This window comes from Haplochromis burtoni, unplaced genomic scaffold, assembly GCF_018398535.1.
Source record: "Haplochromis burtoni strain Fernald_Lab_line unplaced genomic scaffold, NCSU_Asbu1 Contig_29, whole genome shotgun sequence".
NCBI classification, from domain to species: Eukaryota; Metazoa; Chordata; class Actinopteri; order Cichliformes; family Cichlidae; genus Haplochromis; species Haplochromis burtoni.
In genome coordinates this window covers 3,197,502-3,215,999 of record NW_024582390.1, presented here as the reverse complement: position 1 = coordinate 3,215,999, position 18,498 = coordinate 3,197,502, and the positions used below count along the sequence as shown (strand labels likewise).

At 39.1% G+C, this 18,498-nt stretch overlaps 2 protein-coding genes across 2 annotated transcripts; one reads left to right on the top strand and one right to left on the bottom strand.

The window, feature by feature from the left end:
- Window positions 1-1,384: 1,384 nt before the first annotated feature.
- Window positions 1,385-8,615, bottom strand: phgdh (phosphoglycerate dehydrogenase). The gene is made up of 12 exons (XM_005918152.3): window positions 8,285-8,615; window positions 6,329-6,480; window positions 6,176-6,241; window positions 6,023-6,077; window positions 5,736-5,834; window positions 5,517-5,649; window positions 5,277-5,425; window positions 5,025-5,177; window positions 4,011-4,149; window positions 3,617-3,744; window positions 3,300-3,522; window positions 1,385-2,602 (listed from the first exon to the last, which is right to left on the bottom strand). The coding sequence occupies exons 1-12, from the start codon at window positions 8,420-8,422 to the stop codon at window positions 2,448-2,450; spliced, it is 1,590 nt and encodes a 529-aa protein (XP_005918214.1). The 5' UTR covers window positions 8,423-8,615; the 3' UTR covers window positions 1,385-2,447.
- A 3,744-nt stretch (window positions 8,616-12,359) lies between these two features.
- On the top strand, window positions 12,360-15,856 carry ccdc173 (coiled-coil domain containing 173). Its single transcript, XM_005918154.3, has 9 exons — window positions 12,360-12,516; window positions 12,903-13,099; window positions 13,237-13,410; window positions 13,496-13,701; window positions 13,806-13,962; window positions 14,034-14,173; window positions 14,283-14,475; window positions 15,063-15,227; window positions 15,313-15,856. Exons 1-9 carry the CDS (start codon window positions 12,468-12,470, stop codon window positions 15,664-15,666), a joined length of 1,635 nt encoding a protein of 544 aa, XP_005918216.1. The 5' UTR covers window positions 12,360-12,467; the 3' UTR covers window positions 15,667-15,856.
- Window positions 15,857-18,498: the final 2,642 nt, after the last annotated feature.

Below are 18,498 nucleotides of genomic sequence, written 5' to 3'. Positions count from 1 at the left end.
TTAATCTCAGCAAATCATATATAATGAAACAATATTACTGCATTAGAACTAGCAATAACAGAGCCTTTGTAAAACCTTTTTTTAAAAACAGATTGTTTTTTGTGCCCCATAACAAGCCGCCTGGGTTTATAAAGCAACAGAGAGGCAGGTCACTGCTGTTACCTGAGAGTTTAACGCTTAATGCTGAATCAAAGGGGACAGCGGTGCAGACTGGACTCAATGCATAACTTAATGGCTAAGTGACAGAGATTTGACTGGCAGCTGTTTTGCATAAATGTTCATAAAAAAGTTACCTTCCGTGAAACATGCTGATTCTTTTCTTTTTAGTCCAATGAAGGATTTTATTCATGAATGTATTCTATCGTTTAACTGTTGTTAAAATGAGCACTGCGACGGTCCCACTCAGTATTTTCTGAACGTTTAACTTATAAATCAAACGACTGATGTTGATAAAACAGCCAACTGAGGTAAAATATCGAATTAAACTTTCAAAATGAATCGCACTTTGTCTCTTTGTTACAACATCATAACCGGTTTTATGTAACACAGTAGTAAGTCTGTGTGAACGGGTGAAATTTTTTAATTTTATATTAACGTGCAAAAAAACTTGAGCTAACTTCTTTATAGTTTGCTTCCAATGAGCCAGACTTGTAATTTTGTTTCAGGTGGTCTTAGGGGATAGCTCTCTGGGCTTTCTGAAGGCCCTTTGCACATTGGCTGCTTTTTCACTTATTTTCAGTCCAGCTCTTGCACCTCAAAATTTTCATAGAGATTTTCTGTTTTGTTTTGTCAAGCACTTTAACATTGATATATGAATCATTCAAGCATAAAAAGCCACCTTAATCAAGGGATGAACCAGTGTTGTGTATACACATAACAGACAACTTAGCAAAGAACCAATTATAAATTGTATCCTTAGCCACTTTATCGTACAAACACCTAATTTGTTCCTTTAGTTGAATCTATGAAAAATTCCATCACAGTTTGACAGGCATTGCAACAACAGCATGATTTCTAAAGAGCTATTAGACAAAAAAAAAAACGGCATATGGCAGCATGCCATTCACTGTGTCCTTAATAAAAATTAAGAAACTGGACAAGCAAAGGACAAACAAAAGCTTGCAGGCCTAAAAAATCAAACTCTGTGTTCAGCAGACGAACAGTATCTAAAAGTCACGTTCTTAAGAAAGAAGGGGGGAAAAAACAGCAAAGACCTGACACAAGACCTGAGAGATGCTTTAGGTCCTAAAGTTTATCCATCTACTGGTGACATTAGAAATCGTCTCAAGGTGGCTGTCAAGAAGTCGTTCTTAAGGAAGGGAAATGAGGAAGAAAAGCCTGAGGTATGCAAAATTACACAACAACTTTACTGAAAATCAGTGACAACAGGTCGTTAAAAAGTGAACAATCCAAATGTGAAATGCTTGTTTCAAATCCATCATCCAATATATGGATGCAGAAGAAGGACTGTTGTATCTGATATTTACCACAAGCCATAGCACTTTGCTGTGGATTAAACAGATTGCTGTGTAGGCTGGACTAACTGCATGACTGATTAGGTAGCGGACACAGATTGGACACAGATTGAATTAAGTTTTTCATGCAACGATTCCACAGATTCCATTATTTAATCTCTTTATTTATTTATTGTTGAAAAATACACTACTGTGGCATCCACTGTGGTTTTCTGGGAGGATGGAGTAAAATATATCTTTGCTTAAGGATTCAGAGAACTGAGCATATGCACTGCATGTGGTAGGACTCATATTTTCTGAAGGTCTACAGAAAGTAAATGCCTATTTCTGGCTACTCTGTTTTGAGACAATGAGCTGAAATGTATTCTTATTTAGAAGTGGAAAGTAGTGAGATGAGATGATCTAAAGTGAGTGAGATTTCCATGATGCCACAGGAACAGATTTACATGTGAAAAAAAGTTGTGTTGTTGCTTGCTTGCTACAACCTACAAAGCAGCTTTCTGCCACTAGCTCTGGGATGTGTTGTGCAGCCCTTTACTGTGTAATCTTACCAAAAATTAATAACAGTGGGGCAAAAAAACCCCCCCATAGAACCGACACAAATCACACATTGAACATTTTAATAGAGGAATTATTGAAGGGCTGTCGTACTGAACTCGAGCTGTGTAGTGAAGTATTTTTAAAATATTCAAATATAAGGCGTTCAAATTAGAAAGTCTTCTTTAAAAGGATCATACAACAAACTGAGCAGCGTACAACGAACATTTTTATTTAATTTCTACTTCTACAAGTTAATAAAAACATCTAAACACTGGAATGTTATAAAATGCAGGTTTTAAACTGCAACTTCTGCACAAGTTGTTAGCTGTAAACACAAAGACTGGATCATTTATATTAGACGCTCCTGAAAATGTTACAGATCTCACATCCTGAATGCTATTCAGTGCCTCTGTAAGTGCTTTGCGCTGTCATTTAAAAGCTGAGCTGCGCTGCATCCTTCACCACGGAGTTCAAGGCACTGAGATCTCTCAAGAGAGAGGACACCCCCACACAATACCACAGATCCCCAGAGCGGTCTGCAGGAGCACTGAAAGACTCAATCTCCACTCCCTCTGTGGCCAACACTCCTAAACAAAGAACAATTGAAGAGAGAAAATAGGTGTGAATGGAAAGAAAAGAAACATGGTGAAGGTTACAATTTAGTTCTCACAACTCAGGGCCAGCTTTCATCTAAATTCAAACTCGAAAACAAATGTGCGTAAAGAAGCAGTTGAGGAAAAACAACAAGAATGCATGCTTTGTTTTCAGACACACATTTTAACAGACAAGCAAACTATCTACCACCAACCTAAACTTTCCATTTAATTGTTCTGAAGTGAGAAACAATTTTGACTCTTTATATTGTGTTTAAGGTTACTGCCTTAGCCTCCAAAACTGATGGAACTAATGGAAGTCATAAATTAATTCGTAAAAGACTGAAAAGAAACTTTTCTCAGTTACTGATTGTGAATGTTGAATATACATTTGAATATACAATGAGGGAGAGTTTGTGCATTCTATCTATTGTCCAGAGGGTGGCGACTCTATTGCACTACTGGGTTGGACCTGCTTTTTCTCTCGCTTAATACTTTGTTGCATGGATTCAAACAGGTGCTGAAACAAACCAGTATTGATATGATAGAATTGCACAGTTGCTACAGATTTGTTGGCAGCACATCTGTGCTTCAACCATGTCCCAAAGATTTGATGACTGTGAAGGCCATTTGTGTACAGTGAAATCTTTTATATTCACAGATTATAGTTTTGATGTCTACATTTTCTTACCAGCCAGTGAGGACAGGAGTTGAGGATTCGCAGGGGCCTTAAAGAACAGCAGATTTCCAGTGAGAGAGATGGGCTGTCTGAACACGCTGTTGCACAGCTCCAGGAGGACAGGCGCTCCACCTTGAACTGAACCGCTGGCTTTGTAGCTGCAGCCATTGGCCGCAATCTCCACCTTACACACGCCTTCAGTGGCCCCGGCAGATGCACAGTGGGCCTGGTAAACCTGAAGAAGTTGAGATAAAGGAAAAAGATTTATTTGACATATATTCCACTTGTTTTTCTCATGTTTTATTTGCCTGAATAAATTGACGGTGTACCGTGATTCCAGTTTCCTTAGCTAAGCTCAGCGCGTTGATGAGGTTCGGGCAACATCCTGATTCATGATTGAGTAAACCCACCAGCACAGCTGAAGTCATGTAACCAGTGGAGGACTTCATGCAATCCCCTGGTTTGTTGAGCAGAGTGCAAAAAGCTTTTAATTATAGGCAAAATATTTTAAAGTAAAACTGTTTTAGAAAAAAAAAGACAAAAGAAATTACACAGAAGTGATATTCCTATAATAGCTTATAAACCCACACGACTGATTGGACAGTTTCACTGTGACACCAGCAGAGGGAGGAAAAACTGCTTCCTAGTATTTTTCCTTCCTATGAGATGAACTCTCCTTGAGGTCGCTTGGTTACAGGAAACTGGTTAAACCAGAAATGTTACCTTGTGTAGTAATTTGAACGTGACTGAATGGTTTCTTAGACGCGCTGAAAGACTGAAGAACAGATCCAACGGCTTCTCCGAGTTTAATCAGTTGCTGCGACTCCTGGGAGAACGTGCTAGCCAAGACCTGAGCATTTACCTGCATAAGGAGAACAGTTTAAAATCTGTTACAAAATCATTCTTTTTTCTTTTTTTAAAAAAAAGGTTATAATTATTTATTTTAGTAGAGGGTTTGTTTTTTTATAATTTTTTTTTACCAACACCCTCCAAATGTGATCAAACTGGATTATCTACTGATACTGTTTCCTGCTCAGTCTCTGTTTCTTTGTATGTATCACCACTGTTTGCTTTATGTTTTTTGTACTAAACAAACAATAAAATATATCAGTTTTAAAGCTCCAGATGTCCAATGTGCAGCTGTCATATTCAAAATAAACTGCAGCACTGACGGCACATGGAGTAAAAGAAATAAAAAAAAATTTAACTCACAAATTCCTGAGACTGACGGTTTTCTGCGAGCATTGCTCGCTTGTCTTATTTCCAGAAACAGCGCTGCAGTTTTATTTTTTATATTCTTCACAGCTTTATAATCATCTGCTTATCTGATAATACTTGACATATTCTGCTGTCCATTTTGTGCAGATGAAAAGTGAAATGATGCATCAAATTCCTACTTTATGGCAAGTGTGGACAGAACCCGAAGCAGAAAGCCTGGCTTGACAAAGAAAGCTAATAACCACTGCTGTGATATCCATTAGGTTCCTGTTTTCTACTGACCTGCTGCACGACAGTCTGTAAAACAGTCCACTACTTCCTGTACAGATAACTGTGGGTATGAAGTCTGATTTGTTGATAGTGATGCTTTTGAAGCTTGAGAATATTTAGGCTTCTTTAGCGATTCATTTTACACAAATCCGCCAAACAATCACTTCAGTAGCCCTTTAGCAAATTTATAACTCTGGTCTGAGGAGTTATTTTTTAAACACAGTATTAAGAAGAGCATGTAGGACTTACTGCTCCGACCAGGTTCTTTCCCTTCACCATGTCCACGATCTGCAGGGCAATGTCCTCCCCACAGCGAGCCTGAGCCTCCTTCGTACTGGCTCCCAGGTGAGGGCAGCTGATGACATTGGGATGCTCCACCAGTGAGTGGTTCTTAGGTGGCTCCTGTAGCCAAAAACATAAAGACAATGTGAAATTTAAGCAACAACATCTCTTTATTTAATAAAAATAAAGTCAATCAATCAATTTGACAAAAAGAAAAACCTCCACAAAGACGTCAAGGCCTGCTCCTCCACACTGTCCAGACTCCAAGGCTCTGAGCAGAGCCTCCTCATCGATGATGCCCCCTCTTGCACAGTTCACAACCTTCACGCCTTTCTTGCACTTGGCAAAGCTTTCATCGTTAAGCAGACCTTGGGAACATCAAAGAGAAATTCCACATCTTGCATATGGACTTTGCGCCACCGTTATAATCGACCGACATATGATTGGTGTTTAGCTCACCGACAGTAGAGGGCAACAGGGGAGTGTGGACAGTGATGTAGTCACACTGGGGCCAGAGCTGCTCCAGAGACATCTGTTCCACTCCCCAGCTGGCTGACACCTCTGGAGGAGTGATTGGATCATAGCCAATAGTCTGTTAAGGAGAAAACAACCTGTCATCTTTTTATGCCTGTTTATTTTAAATATCACAGTAACAGTGAGCAGATATCGTATGCTGACCCTCATGCCAAATGACTGCATCCTCGAGGCGACCTCCTTTCCTATTCTTCCAAGTCCGACTATTCCGAGCACTTTGCCGTACAGCTCTGCGCCCATGAACTGAAAAATCGGAAGCAAAACAATGACCCACCTCCAAAAATCTCAAAGTACACAGATCCAAGTGTCCCATCTGATTATTCACAACTGAGTGGACAATGGAGCCAACCATGCAACAGTAATGGCTTGATGCTCCCAGTGCAAACAGCCGTTCAAACAGCACACTGGAGAGCAAGCGAAAATGCTTTTACCTTCTTGCGATCCCAGTTTCCTTGCTTCATTGACATCGCTGCTTGTGGCACATTTCTGAAAACAGATCAACGTAATAATGGAATATTACTGCACTTCAATTACAACCACAGAGTTTCTCTGCAATTGTTCAGAAATGACATGACTCGTCTTGCCTTGAGAGGCTCATGAGCAGAGCACATGTCAGCTCAGCAGCACTGATCGTGTTGCCACTCGGCGTGCTGCAGAAAAACACAGTTATAAAGTAAAGTCAGTGGTATACTGGAACTGCACAGTGAAGAAAATCTGCATTTAAACTGGAGGCTTACTTCATGACAATAATGCCCTTTTTGGTAGCGGCAGGAACATCTACGTTGTCCACACCGGTCCCAGCTCTTCCAATAATTTGGAGATTATTAGCAGCACTGATAACATCAGCTGTTACCTTGGTTGCAGATCTAACCACGAGGCCATCATAGTCCTGAGATTCAGAAAGAAGCAGAGCTGTTTTAAATACACCCAATAGTTCACACAGAGTCAATGGGTGTCAGTTATTTTGAGCAGCATAAAAACTGTGAACCAGTCAAAAATCCTATGCCAGGATATGATATACTTACTAAATAATTCTCATTAATTCCTCATTTCTAACACTGATCTTTGGCCTGTTTTATGCCAAATGATTTACCTCTGTCCAACCAGAAATGTTACAAGACAGGTTATAGTGGGGTTTTTTCCCCTGTTACAATGTAACATGGACTTCTATAGTTTCCCATTGCCAGGGGGACACCTGCTAACCATGCAAATAACTTTTTTCCACAATAAAATGTGATTTTATCTCTCTGTCTGTGTCATGTCATGTCACATGACATGACACAGACAGGTGTTGTTTCAGGTGCCGAGTTCTGGGTTTGAATCTGCTTCAAGACCATTCACTGTGTGTCTTTTTCCTGCTCTCAGATTTCCCTCTCTTCTTTCCACTTTCCTGTCTAAATACAGACTAAAAAGCTAAAAAAAAACCCAAACAAACAAAAAAACAAAGATCTTAAAGATTTTTTTTTAATGGTTGAAACTGCAGCATTCAAAACTGATCATGCTGCAAAATGACATCTGACTGATAACGTTGTTAAATAGTTGTCAGCAGGGTGCCAAACAACATCTGGTTCGTGTACACACACACACACACACACACTACTATTACCAAATGTTATTCTTATTAACTATAAAGGACACTTTTAAGCCGCTTATGTTGATCTTCATGTAAATTCTATCCCATTTGTTGCATGGTGATTTATTAGCCTGTGTTGCAGCCAGTTATTAGATCAGTTAGCTCAGTGTGAGAGATGAACACTTTGAGTTACCCTTGTGGTGTATATTCTTGACTTATTTTATTCTAGAGGACAAAAGCATAATAAATCATTTAAAAATTCTTGAACAGAAGCTTTTTCTTGCTAGAAAGCCCAACAAGGATGTACAGGCATTATTTAAGCAACACAACCAGTCCATTTTCATCTCAGAGCTATGTTGTTGTTGTTTTTTATTTAAGACTAGATGCTGAGAAAGTACAGCCATCCAATGGTCATTCAACATTGAAATGTTTATTGAGAATAGGCTAAAATAAATTTTTTTAAAATAAATACATTTTGGACTATGGGGGCTCCAAAAGGCTCACAGCCCCAGGGTGTACAATACAACAATACAACAATACAATACAAAGACACCCCTGCAGGGGCCTCATGTCATTTAGGGCACCAGAAGTTTTAGAGCCAGCCCTGTACAGTCCATTCAGCTTACATGAGAACAGCTCATTATTTCTAATCTGACAAATTGAATTTGTTCAAATATTCTTAGACATACACACATTGGCTCTGTGGAGAAAATGTGGGATTAATGGAATAGTTTGGGTTGGGGGTAAAAGTGGAATCAATGGCCGCCCGATGCACTTGCAGCAGATAGGAGGTCTGACCGTGCGGCAATAGTCACAACACCACGAATGAGTTGCATCAGCTTCACAATGGGCGGTACTAACCGAATAAATCAGTTTTTAACTGGCTGTCGGGATCATTTAATTACACGTGTCAGGTTGAATTGTGTTACGGAATAAAAAATGCCGGCTGCTAGTCCGCAAAAACTTTTTTAGGCGTGCAGGGGCACATGCGCACCGATTAGAGCGAAAGCGGCTTTAGACTAAACTTTATAGAAACCTGCTTGGTACGAAGAAAAAAATAAACCCGACAGCGGGTGCATGTGAAGAAATCACGCAATATAACGCAGAGTGCCATTACTACCTCTATCTCCGCGATTAATTCATCCTTAGTCATGTTCTGCTTCTCCGTGACTCGGATGCCATTTTCCTCCAGAATCGCCTTGCAGCGAGGGTCGACACTTTCACTAATCAGCACGGTTTTGATGGAGATCGGGGCCATCTTGGTGTTTTCTCTGCGGGTCTCTCGTTGGTGGGCCACCGGTGGGTGCTGAGTGATCTGGGAGAAGAGATGGATGGATGGATCGGGGTGTTGCTTCTTTTTTCTTTTTTTTTTTTCCTTCTGCCGGTTTTGAATGGTCGTCTCTGATTTAAGACGCCCCCTTTCTACGTGGATCCGCCTGCAGCTCTCAAAGCATAGAAAGTCAAATCCGAACAATGCATACTGGAAATCCTGGAAATGGCCTGCATTCAAAATAAAAGTGCAGAAGTACTCTAACTGAGGCTAATACTGGCTTTTGGTTTGTAAGACTACACGTACGTAGTGCTGGTTCAAGGTTAGCAACAGCCTCCTGTTAAAATGGATCAGCGTTATTTATTATTTTGCACATTTGTCACACATACATATAAAAGCAGTTTTTAAACCATAATTCAAATTATTAAGTGAAAAAAAGCTATTCCTAAACCTGATAACTACTTGTGCCACTTCTGCAGCAAGAACTGCGATCAAGCTTTTGTGATAACTGGCAATGAGTCTTTCACATTTCACATGGAGGAATTTTGGCCCACTCTTCTTTGCAGAAATGCTTTAATGAGCCACAGTGGGAGACGTTTGGTGTGAATAGCCAGTTTAAGGTCAGGTCAAAGCATCTCAATCTTCCATCTAACCTTCCTTTTATTTTTTGGGGACATTCAGTGGACTTGCTGGTGTGCTTCATATCACTGTCCTGCCACAGGCTATCACACTACCACCACCATGCTGATGTGATATTTTGTTTTGTTTTTAAATGAAATGCTGTATTAGTTTTATGTCAGATTTAACGGGACTCAAAGCTTCATAAAAATTAAACTCATATTATATAAGGTTTCTTTTGGTGAATGTGAGATGAGCCTTTGTGTTCTTTTTGCTCAGCTCTTTGGAGTTCTCCCATGGATGATATTTTTTACCCAGTCTCTTTCTTATTATTAAATAATGAATGCCGACTTTAACTGAGGCAGGTGAGGCCTGCAGTTGAGTTATTTTATGTCCTTCTGGAGTCATGTCATGGAAGCACCTGAAAAAGCAGAACGCAGTCATTTGGAGTAATTTTCATTTCCATTTTCAGACGGATAGATGTCAATGACTTTGTTTCTCAGCTGTTTCTTTAGATTTTGAGAGCTTTTAGCCTTCTTCACGTTGTCAGACAGGTTCTATTTAAGTGATTTCTGGATTCAACAAGTCTGGCAGCAATAAGGCTTCGTATTAGCTAATGAAGCTTAACTTTCCAAAATCAATGGTTTATCACAGTTAATTCATTATTCCTTTTCATATAGGGCCAGGCTTGTAAACTTTTTTCCCTTGATAAATGAAATCCTCATTTAAAAATTTCTATTGACTTGGATTTTATTTGGATAAGGTGTTTTATTTTGTACATACTTTTATTTGTCAACTTGAGATTTTCTTTAACTGATTGCTAGCTTTTATTTTATATGATGGGATAGGATATATTTCCTTTATGGCAAAGATGGAAAATGCTTTTGTTAGAGCAGTTAAAAACTAAGACAAACACACAATACATATAAGAAATAGTGCCAATAAGTAGAATGATATGTTGCTGAATAAAACAGAATAGGACAAAAATATATCAATAAGTATCAAACTAATCTAAACAGATACATATACTGAAGGGAAATGAGTGTAAACTGAAATAAAAAATAATATATAAAAAGGTAAAATATTGTAAATTCAATAGAGCAGCAATGGCTTATTAAATGTAATACAAGCAGTATAGCAACTATCAGATGATATTAAGGTTACTAAGTGTAGCTTATCCATACACCAATCCCTAACTCGAGACTCTAAACGATGCATAGTTTTTAGTTATACCAGGGATAATATATGAATTGTATGCTGTACAAATTAGAAAAAATGAAGCTGAAAGATTGCAAATAAAAGTGAACACATAAACTGCATTCATAGCTGGAAAGGGATACATCTTTAGTTTGTAAGTACTATGAAGTACTTTACCTTTACTAAGTAGAAACAGTAGAAAAATATTATTCTTAGCCTGTCTCCGACATTCAGTGAAACTCTGCTACAAATTGAAAACAAATTCTAATCATGAGGTGTTGATTATGCTTATTTCTAGATCCATATTTTGTTTCTCAGAGTTTACCAGCATAGCCTTGTATGAAACACAGTTCAGAATAACCTTCAAAACTCTATCAAATAACTGAGTATAAACTATAACAGCTGAAACATAAGTAGCAAAGTAAAGGATCTGAGAGATGTGATCACCTAAAGATCAAATTGGTCCATAACTCTCCCCATTTAACAGTAAGTCAGGTCAGGCGAGTCTTAATTCAACAGACACTGTTCATCACCTGACTCATTAGGCAGCACATGACAGGCCATGTTTCACTGCTGGCTCAGTAAATTTAGCACATCTGTCATGATTACACAGCTGCATATGCCTAAAGGACCAGATTTTACAATGGATTTCATAGACCAAGATCTTAAACAAGAGTAAAGACAACAAAATGACTTAATCTGAAATTGCCAGGAGTCCTATTACAAACCAGAATCACTGTCCAAATCAGAGACTCCATCTTTGTCATCAGATTTCCCATCATGTTTAATTAGTATACTGTAAATAAAAACTTTATGAACCATTCATCTATTACTTTCAGTTACTCTTTTGACATTTTTTCATAACTACAGGCTTTGTCAGTGGGCATATTTTTGACACATCAGACTAGTAAAAGTAGTAAAAACTGAGCCCTAACTGTCAGCACGTGAATCACAGGTGGACTCAGCCTGAAGACTGCAATGAGAAAAACTTTACCTGCTTGTTGTTTTTAATAAACCAAACATTGTACTTTACAGGGTTCTGGTCTATGTTTGTAAGAAAAAAAACAAATTTGTACAAAGTACAAATGTGGTGCTTAGAAAAAAATAATTTACATTTTTGATGTTGTTTTAAACCATAGACAAGATTGTTCTTTCTAAGTTTAGACAACCACTTTTCTCCTCTTGGTGTCAGTGAGCTAACTGAACATGCATCCCCATGCAGAAATTGTGTATAACTATGGAAAGATCACAAAAAAACGTGTGTCACGCCATTCATTTTCCCTAGTTTTTTACATAATGAATTCAGAGTGTATACGAGTGTGTATACACTTGACTGCGGTATAAAAAACTGTTGTAGATCAATGGATTTATTGCCTACTAATTTGAGAAAAACAGAGCTTTCTCTCTGTGTTCACATGCCGGTGTTCAGGTGTTGTGCCAAAAAGTGATTGTCTGCCAAAAACTGATTTCCAATGTTTCTGTGTATTTTTTATGTGTAATATCTTTACGTATGTTCGTAAATAGACTTCGGTGAACAGGGTTTACAAAGGGGTTATATAGAGAATTAAAACAATATCTGTTTTTCAAGTATCTTTACAACTCTCTGCTATTGTACTTACATTATAACCAATCCGGTCCTTTATCCCCACTTAAAATATTTTTACAGAAATATTGTAATATTTGCTGCCATTTCTGCTGTCCTCTTGGCCAACTTACTCTTACAAAAGACATTTTTAATGTTAATGAGATTTTTTTATTAGATAAAAGTCACTGCCAAAAACTGATTGCGGCTTCTACCTTGTTACACGAATGTTGTTTGTGGCTCAAGATGACTTTATGTCATCCATGAGGGATGCATTTGACATATGTTTCACATAGTATAGCCCAACAAGTTACTTATAGCAGTTTAAATACGAGCAATCAGTTTTTGGCAAATACCGGAAATCAGTTTTTGGCAGACAATCACTTTTTGGCACAACACCTGTTAATCACTTCCTGAGCCCCGCTGACCCTCCGAGGGCTCTGCCTATCAGTATTCAGAGGATGATTCTGATTGGTTCCGTCATTGCCTGGATACGACGCAACAAACTCAGGCTACGTAGAGCGGGCAGTCTGACGAACGCCAGCTTTCAACTATAATAAAATAAAAGAGAACCTTTACTTTGTTTTTTGTGTTTGACGTTATTTTCTATAATAGTAGCCACTCCATCCGATAGGAATGGCAGCGGTGGTTCTGTACGGCCGTCGTAGAGGAGCTAGTAAGAATGGTGAGAGCCAAACATATATTTCAAAGTTTATTATGTGTAGTTATATAGTTAACCTTTGCTACCAGAGCCGTTTTAAGCCATTATTGAACCAAAAACTCTAGATGGAGCCGAATGTAATGCTCATTTATTTAAGCTATTTGTTTGTCGAGGCTATTAGCCTATAAGTGCTTTGATTTTAAATTTTGAAAGTCTTTCCAAGATCCTGCTTCACTTCACTTCAACCAAGAAGTACAACTATGAAAGTCAGTTATTTTACAAGTGGGGTGTTGTGGTTTTTTCTCTATATGAGTATAATATCTTCTAGGGACGTAGTAGGAACCTTGGTGTGATCAGTGGTTGCTGTAGCACATGTTCCAGTGGTAATTTCTTTATTAATGTGTCAGCAGATGAAGCCATTAGAGCTATGCAGCCACCAGACCTCCGACATGTTACTGTCTTACGTAAGACTGAATGGCTGAGGATTCAAGATGAACTGTGTGGGGTTAATAAAGAAGAGAAGAGAATAAGAGAGGCAGCTAAACAGCGAGAGAACCTACACCTGCAGTCACAGGAGGTGGTGAAACTTTGGCCTGATACCCTCCATGTAAGTTCCATGTTGAGAGACATTTCCTAAGATTAGATTTATACTAATAAAGTCATGTGCACTTACTAGGTTGAAAGGAGCTGGAACACAAAGACAAAAACACACTGCATCTTACGTACACTTATGTCTTGTCACAGGGACAAAGGCTGAAAAGGCTGCAGGAAAAGAAGATTCGAAAGGAAATTGAGGAGGAGCAAATGAGACTGGCTGATTTAGAAGAAGCAAAATACCAGGAGCAGAGGCGGAAGGAGATTATTGAAAAAGCCAAGACTCAGCTCTACTGTCAAACCGACAGAGTCAAAGGACTACATGTTAGTCTCGCTTGTGCATTATTATGCCACTTGTGTATAAAACTACACAATTTCACCTAACAAATGATTAACACTTCCTCCACAGAGTGCACTCCTGCTGACAGAGGTGCTGAAGGAGAGGGATGCTCAGATTGAGCTTAAACAAAGAAGAAAGAGTGCCAATATAGATGTGGACAAAGCATTTCTGCATATGGTACAGACTAGAGAGGATGAAGCCTCGAAACAGGAGCAGGAGAAGGCAATGCAGAGGAAGCTTGTGAGACAGGTTGCTGCAGAAGACCTGAGAAACCAGTAAGACCTAACAATCAGTCTCCAGCTGTATGTGTTAAGAATTTAAAATCCCCAAAACACCACAACCCCAGGACAATGACAATTATATGATTACTTTTCCTCAGAATAAAAGAAAATGAGCTGCTGAGAGAGCGACAGAAGCTGGAGAGCAAGAAGGATGGAGACGAAATCCAGCGTCTCCAAGCGCTGCATCAGCTGGAGCGAAGGATGGAGGCAGAAAGACAAGCAAATCAGAAAAGAAGCCTCATGCAAGCTCGCCAGGTAGGCTCTTATCTGAATCTTATCTAGTATTTAGTTCACTGGACATTAAGTTTATTTAATGCATTTTACAGGAGCATATCACCAACAGAGACCTCGTAAGAGCCACGGATGCTCAGAAACAGGAAGCTGAAGAGGAGCAAAGGAAACTGTTTCTCTCTACTAAGCAAAAAATCATCAAGTTACGCAAAGAAAAAGAAAAAGAGCTGCTTAGGTAAGACAGAGTAAAACAGTATATATCAATAAATAGCTCTGGATCAAAGTATCTCCAGTGCTACATCTTCTTAAATATAATGGATACTCGTATGCATTTTCTTCTCTAGAGAGGCCCAGACACGTAGAGACAGGATCATAAACAAACTGACGGTCACACAGCAGGAGCAAGCTGTCAGCGAGGAGCAGAAGATCGCAAAGGCTGTCGCAGAGAGCGAGGCAAAACAGGCGCAGCAGCAACTGGAGGAGGATGAGAAGAAAGCTGCAATGTTGAAGTCCATCAGTGTACACAGAGAGCTAATGGTATCTCAAACCGAGCATGAAACATCCAGTGTGTTTCCTCTAAGTCCAATTTTTCTTAATGTCGTGCCATGCCCCCCCCCCCAATTAACAGTTTTATTTAAACTTAGAAGAAAAAAACACAATCCTCTCTCCTGCCCCAACACATCTCATCACATAAATGTCTCGTTGTAAATGCATTCTTTATTTTTAATGGACACATTTATAATGGTATTCAACAGTATACAGAAAGTAAGGCAATGCATGATCTTAAATTGAATAAGTCGTACCTTAAATACCTTTTACTGCTCGTATACATTATTTTCCATTCTTTTTCATCCTGTTTCAGACTTAAATCACTTTCCCATGTCTTCTTAAGAGCTTTATTTATGAGCTCAACAGCTTTGGGTGCTCGTAAACTACATGGGTTAGGGTTAGAAGATCCCTGAGTTGCAGATGTTTAAATATTCCAAAGTGGTACACAAGCTCTATTCATTTCAATATACCATCACAGTGTATGTATATCCTCCAATGTGTCTTTTCTGTGTAGAGAAATCCATATTGTTGCTGACAAAATGTAATCATGTGTGTAATGCAAACTGTTTTACCAGAGACAAGAGAAGGAGGAGAAGGACAAAATAGAGAGGAAGAAGGCCCAAGAAGCACTGCAGGCCAAGAAAGAGGCTGACAGAATATTTACTGAGAAGCAGCAACTAAAGGTTAAGAAAATCAGAGAAGAAGAAAGAGAGGTGCAAGACTTCAATGCTGCGCAAATGGTAATGTCGGCCAAAACTTAAGTTTTAATCAGAAACTTTGCACCTTCTTCACTGAAACTCGTTTGCCTTTGCCTTGCAAATACAGGCTGAAAAAGGTGCCAGACTTCAGCAGCTGAGACAACAGGAACATGAGTTTGAAGTGAAGAATGCAGAACTCATCGCTGAAGAGGAAAAACGCTTCCAGCAGTATTCACAGCAAATCATCAATGCTGCAGCAGAGGCTCAGCGAAACGTGTTTCCACTTTGTAAAGCTGCGAGGGAAGGGATCGGAGGTGGGTCCGGTCCTGTTTTTAGTGGAGTCAGGCCAAGTTACCTTGTTCAGGACCGCACTGGAGCTCAAATGCCCAAATACGTGTCATTGGCCACCCAGAACATCAAAAAGCTTCACCAAGCTGTAGATATTCAGGATGCCAAGAGAAGACTTGGATTCACATGGTGATAGGTTACATCCAGTTTGAGTGCACTTCCAGAAAGCAGGTTCAGTAAGTGTGAGTTTGTTAACTCTGATATGAGGGAAACACTGTTCCTGAGTCAGGCTGTGTGAACCTAACCTGCTTGCTATCAGGTTTCATGAACAAACTCACAAACCCCTCCTACATTAGTTTCAGATGTAGCCATTCTTGTATTTTGCTTGTTTACATTATTGTATTTTGTACAACTCTGTTGCTTGTGAAGCTCGCACACAAGAATTTCACTCACATGTGCTGTACCAATGTACCTGCACATGTGATGTGACAATAAAAGTGATTTGATTTGATTTGATTTACACCCGAATCAGCCGAAACACTCGGTCTCACATCCCGAACGCCCTAATGTCACCTGCATTTTGTCCCTGTCAGATTTGGACAGGGAAAAAAATGAAGATTCAAGTATATACATACAATCACTTAAATCTTTTAATAAGTGCTGTTGAAGGTTCTACAATGTATTTTAACTTCACAAGACCGTTCATTAGTGAACATGTTTGATTAAAACTGGAAGTTTCTCTTTGCCAACATAGACAGCACTTATTGGATTGACCAATACTCAGAACAATGGCAAGTCCAAGGAGCTCCAATCCATTCCTAAACAACTGCAGATTCCAGGATCATCAGTTCAAACAACTGTACGCAAGTGCAAGCTCTTCAGATATAGCACACAATGCCATGGTCTGCGTGAAGAACCAAACTGTTACCTCAGATTAGATGAAATCTGTTAAAATGCTCAGCATCAACCCAGTAACCACCAATACTGATGCCTAGAAACTGCTTGAAATGTCCACATCGAAGACAGCTTTACATTCCTGTGAAATGAGAGGGTGACAAGCAAGGAAAAAAGCTCCAAACATCTCCAACACCTTCAAACTGAACTGAAATTTGCAGTTGCCCACACGAAAAGCCAAATGCCTTCTAGAAAAAAGTTTTACAGTCAGATGAAACAAAGAATGAGATGACAAGAGGTATGTTTCGAGGAGTAAAACCTAAGAACACTGTACCAGTTGTCAAGCATGGCGGTGGTACCATTGTGCTCTGGCTGTTTTGCTGTCAGTGGTGCGGGTACATTGCACAATGTGGATAGAATAATGAAGGACGATTATTGACAAATTCTTCAACTTTATCTCAAATTCAGAGCTAGACCATTGAAACTTGGACACAACTGGGTGTTCCAGCAGGACAATGATCCCAAACACACATTAAAACCAGTGTTGGAAGGAATAAAGCAGGCTGGCATTAAGCTTCTGGGATAGCTTTCTGAAAGTCTGGACCAGAATCCTATTGAAAATCTGTGAACTATGCTTAAAAAAACAAATTTATGCCAGGAAACCAACCATTTTAAACGAACTTCAGCTTGTAGAGCTGCAGCTTGAGGTCTGTTTGAGGTGCAACTTGCTAAGGGACATTTAAGAAAGATTAGCTGGGGTGCATGTATAATTTTGACCCTGTGTGGTTTAGACAAATCTAAATTAAATTCAAACTTGTGTACTCAGTTCTTGTATTTTTTAAGGTTATTAAAGATGTGTGCTGCACGATCATTTCAACATGTAAAAAGAACAGTTCAAAGAAATCAATAAAAGTCCCAAATTATCATGATGAGTGTAAACTGCACTGTCTGTGATTATCACTAAGTAGACAAAGCTCTTTTCTTCCATCCGGTTCTTTAATATAAATGTCACGGACCACACTAAGATTCATATTAGTCCACTGGATTTTAAATAGAGGCTCTGATCTTTATTTATCTGTTGCCATGGTGAATCCTAGTAACGGAGGTCCACTGATGATAGCCTACGAGCTGAACTCAAAGACAACATACTCAGGTTTTCTGGGACTAAAAACTCAAGAGTTAATCTGCTCAGCGGTTTTTGAACCTGCTTTCAAACATGCTAAAAACATCTTGATACTGATTGTGCCTCCTTACTCTCCCTGCGTCCAGGGAGCCCATGTTGTATTTAATAAACCGTAAAGTTTTGAAGGTTTTAGTCATGGTAAACATCCACTAAACAATGAGACCAGTGGTAAAAAGCCATCATTACCAAGGTTGAGACTGCCATGGCTTATTTCAAAATATAGAAATCTTCTGTGTCTCAACCTCAACTTTAAAGACAATTTTGTTCATTGTCCAAGTTGAATATATTCTCTTAGTTTTTTCATTGGTCAATTTTGATCTTCTGATGAGTTTATTTACTGGCTGTTAGCCACTGCTCCCCTTTATTTTTTTGACAAAATACAAGCAGAGTTGAAGTTCAGAAATAGATCAGAAACAATAACAGTATAACTTATCTACAGTCAGTGATCAGGAATGAATATGTTCTCATACCACTGTTTTGCTGGTCCTGTATTTTTAAAATGTGAATATTTAATGGCAATGTTAAACTAATATATAACTAATATATTGAGGAACAGAAGAGTAATTCACTTTGGTGTCTCAATGCAAGAAGGTCCTTGGCTTGAATCCACTAGCTCATCTGAGCACAAGTAACCATCTGTCCAGCGTGTGCCCGTCTTGCTCTATGACAGCCGAGATAGGCCCCAGACTTCCCACAACTATAGTAACTCAACCTCTTGTGCCCTACTTGCAGTACTTTCATATCCCACTAGGGGGCCACGACACAAACTGTGGGAACCACATGACCACTGCCTTGAAGGGAAAGGGCTACACTAAAACATTGCTGCTTTATGCTGATGTCAGCATCGTTAATATAGAAATGTAGTGTAGTACATTAATCTTTTTGTGTCATTGTGAAGTCATATGTTCTACTTAAACAACAACGTTTTAAAGAGCTCAAACAAGGAAC

Coding starts and splice junctions, on each gene's coding strand:
- phgdh (XM_005918152.3), bottom strand. CDS start 8,422: ATGGCCCCGATCTCCATCAAAACCGTGCTGATTAGTGAAAGTGTCGAC. Junction 6,078..6,175: donor CTGCTCATGAGCCTCTCAAG/GCAAGACGAGTC, acceptor ATCTGTTTTCAG/AAATGTGCCACAAGCAGCGA. Junction 5,835..6,022: donor GAAACTGGGATCGCAAGAAG/GTAAAAGCATTT, acceptor CCGATTTTTCAG/TTCATGGGCGCAGAGCTGTA.
- ccdc173 (XM_005918154.3), top strand. CDS start 12,468: ATGGCAGCGGTGGTTCTGTACGGCCGTCGTAGAGGAGCTAGTAAGAAT. Junction 13,411..13,495: donor ACAGAGTCAAAGGACTACAT/GTTAGTCTCGCT, acceptor CTTCCTCCACAG/AGTGCACTCCTGCTGACAGA. Junction 14,476..15,062: donor GTGTACACAGAGAGCTAATG/GTATCTCAAACC, acceptor CTGTTTTACCAG/AGACAAGAGAAGGAGGAGAA.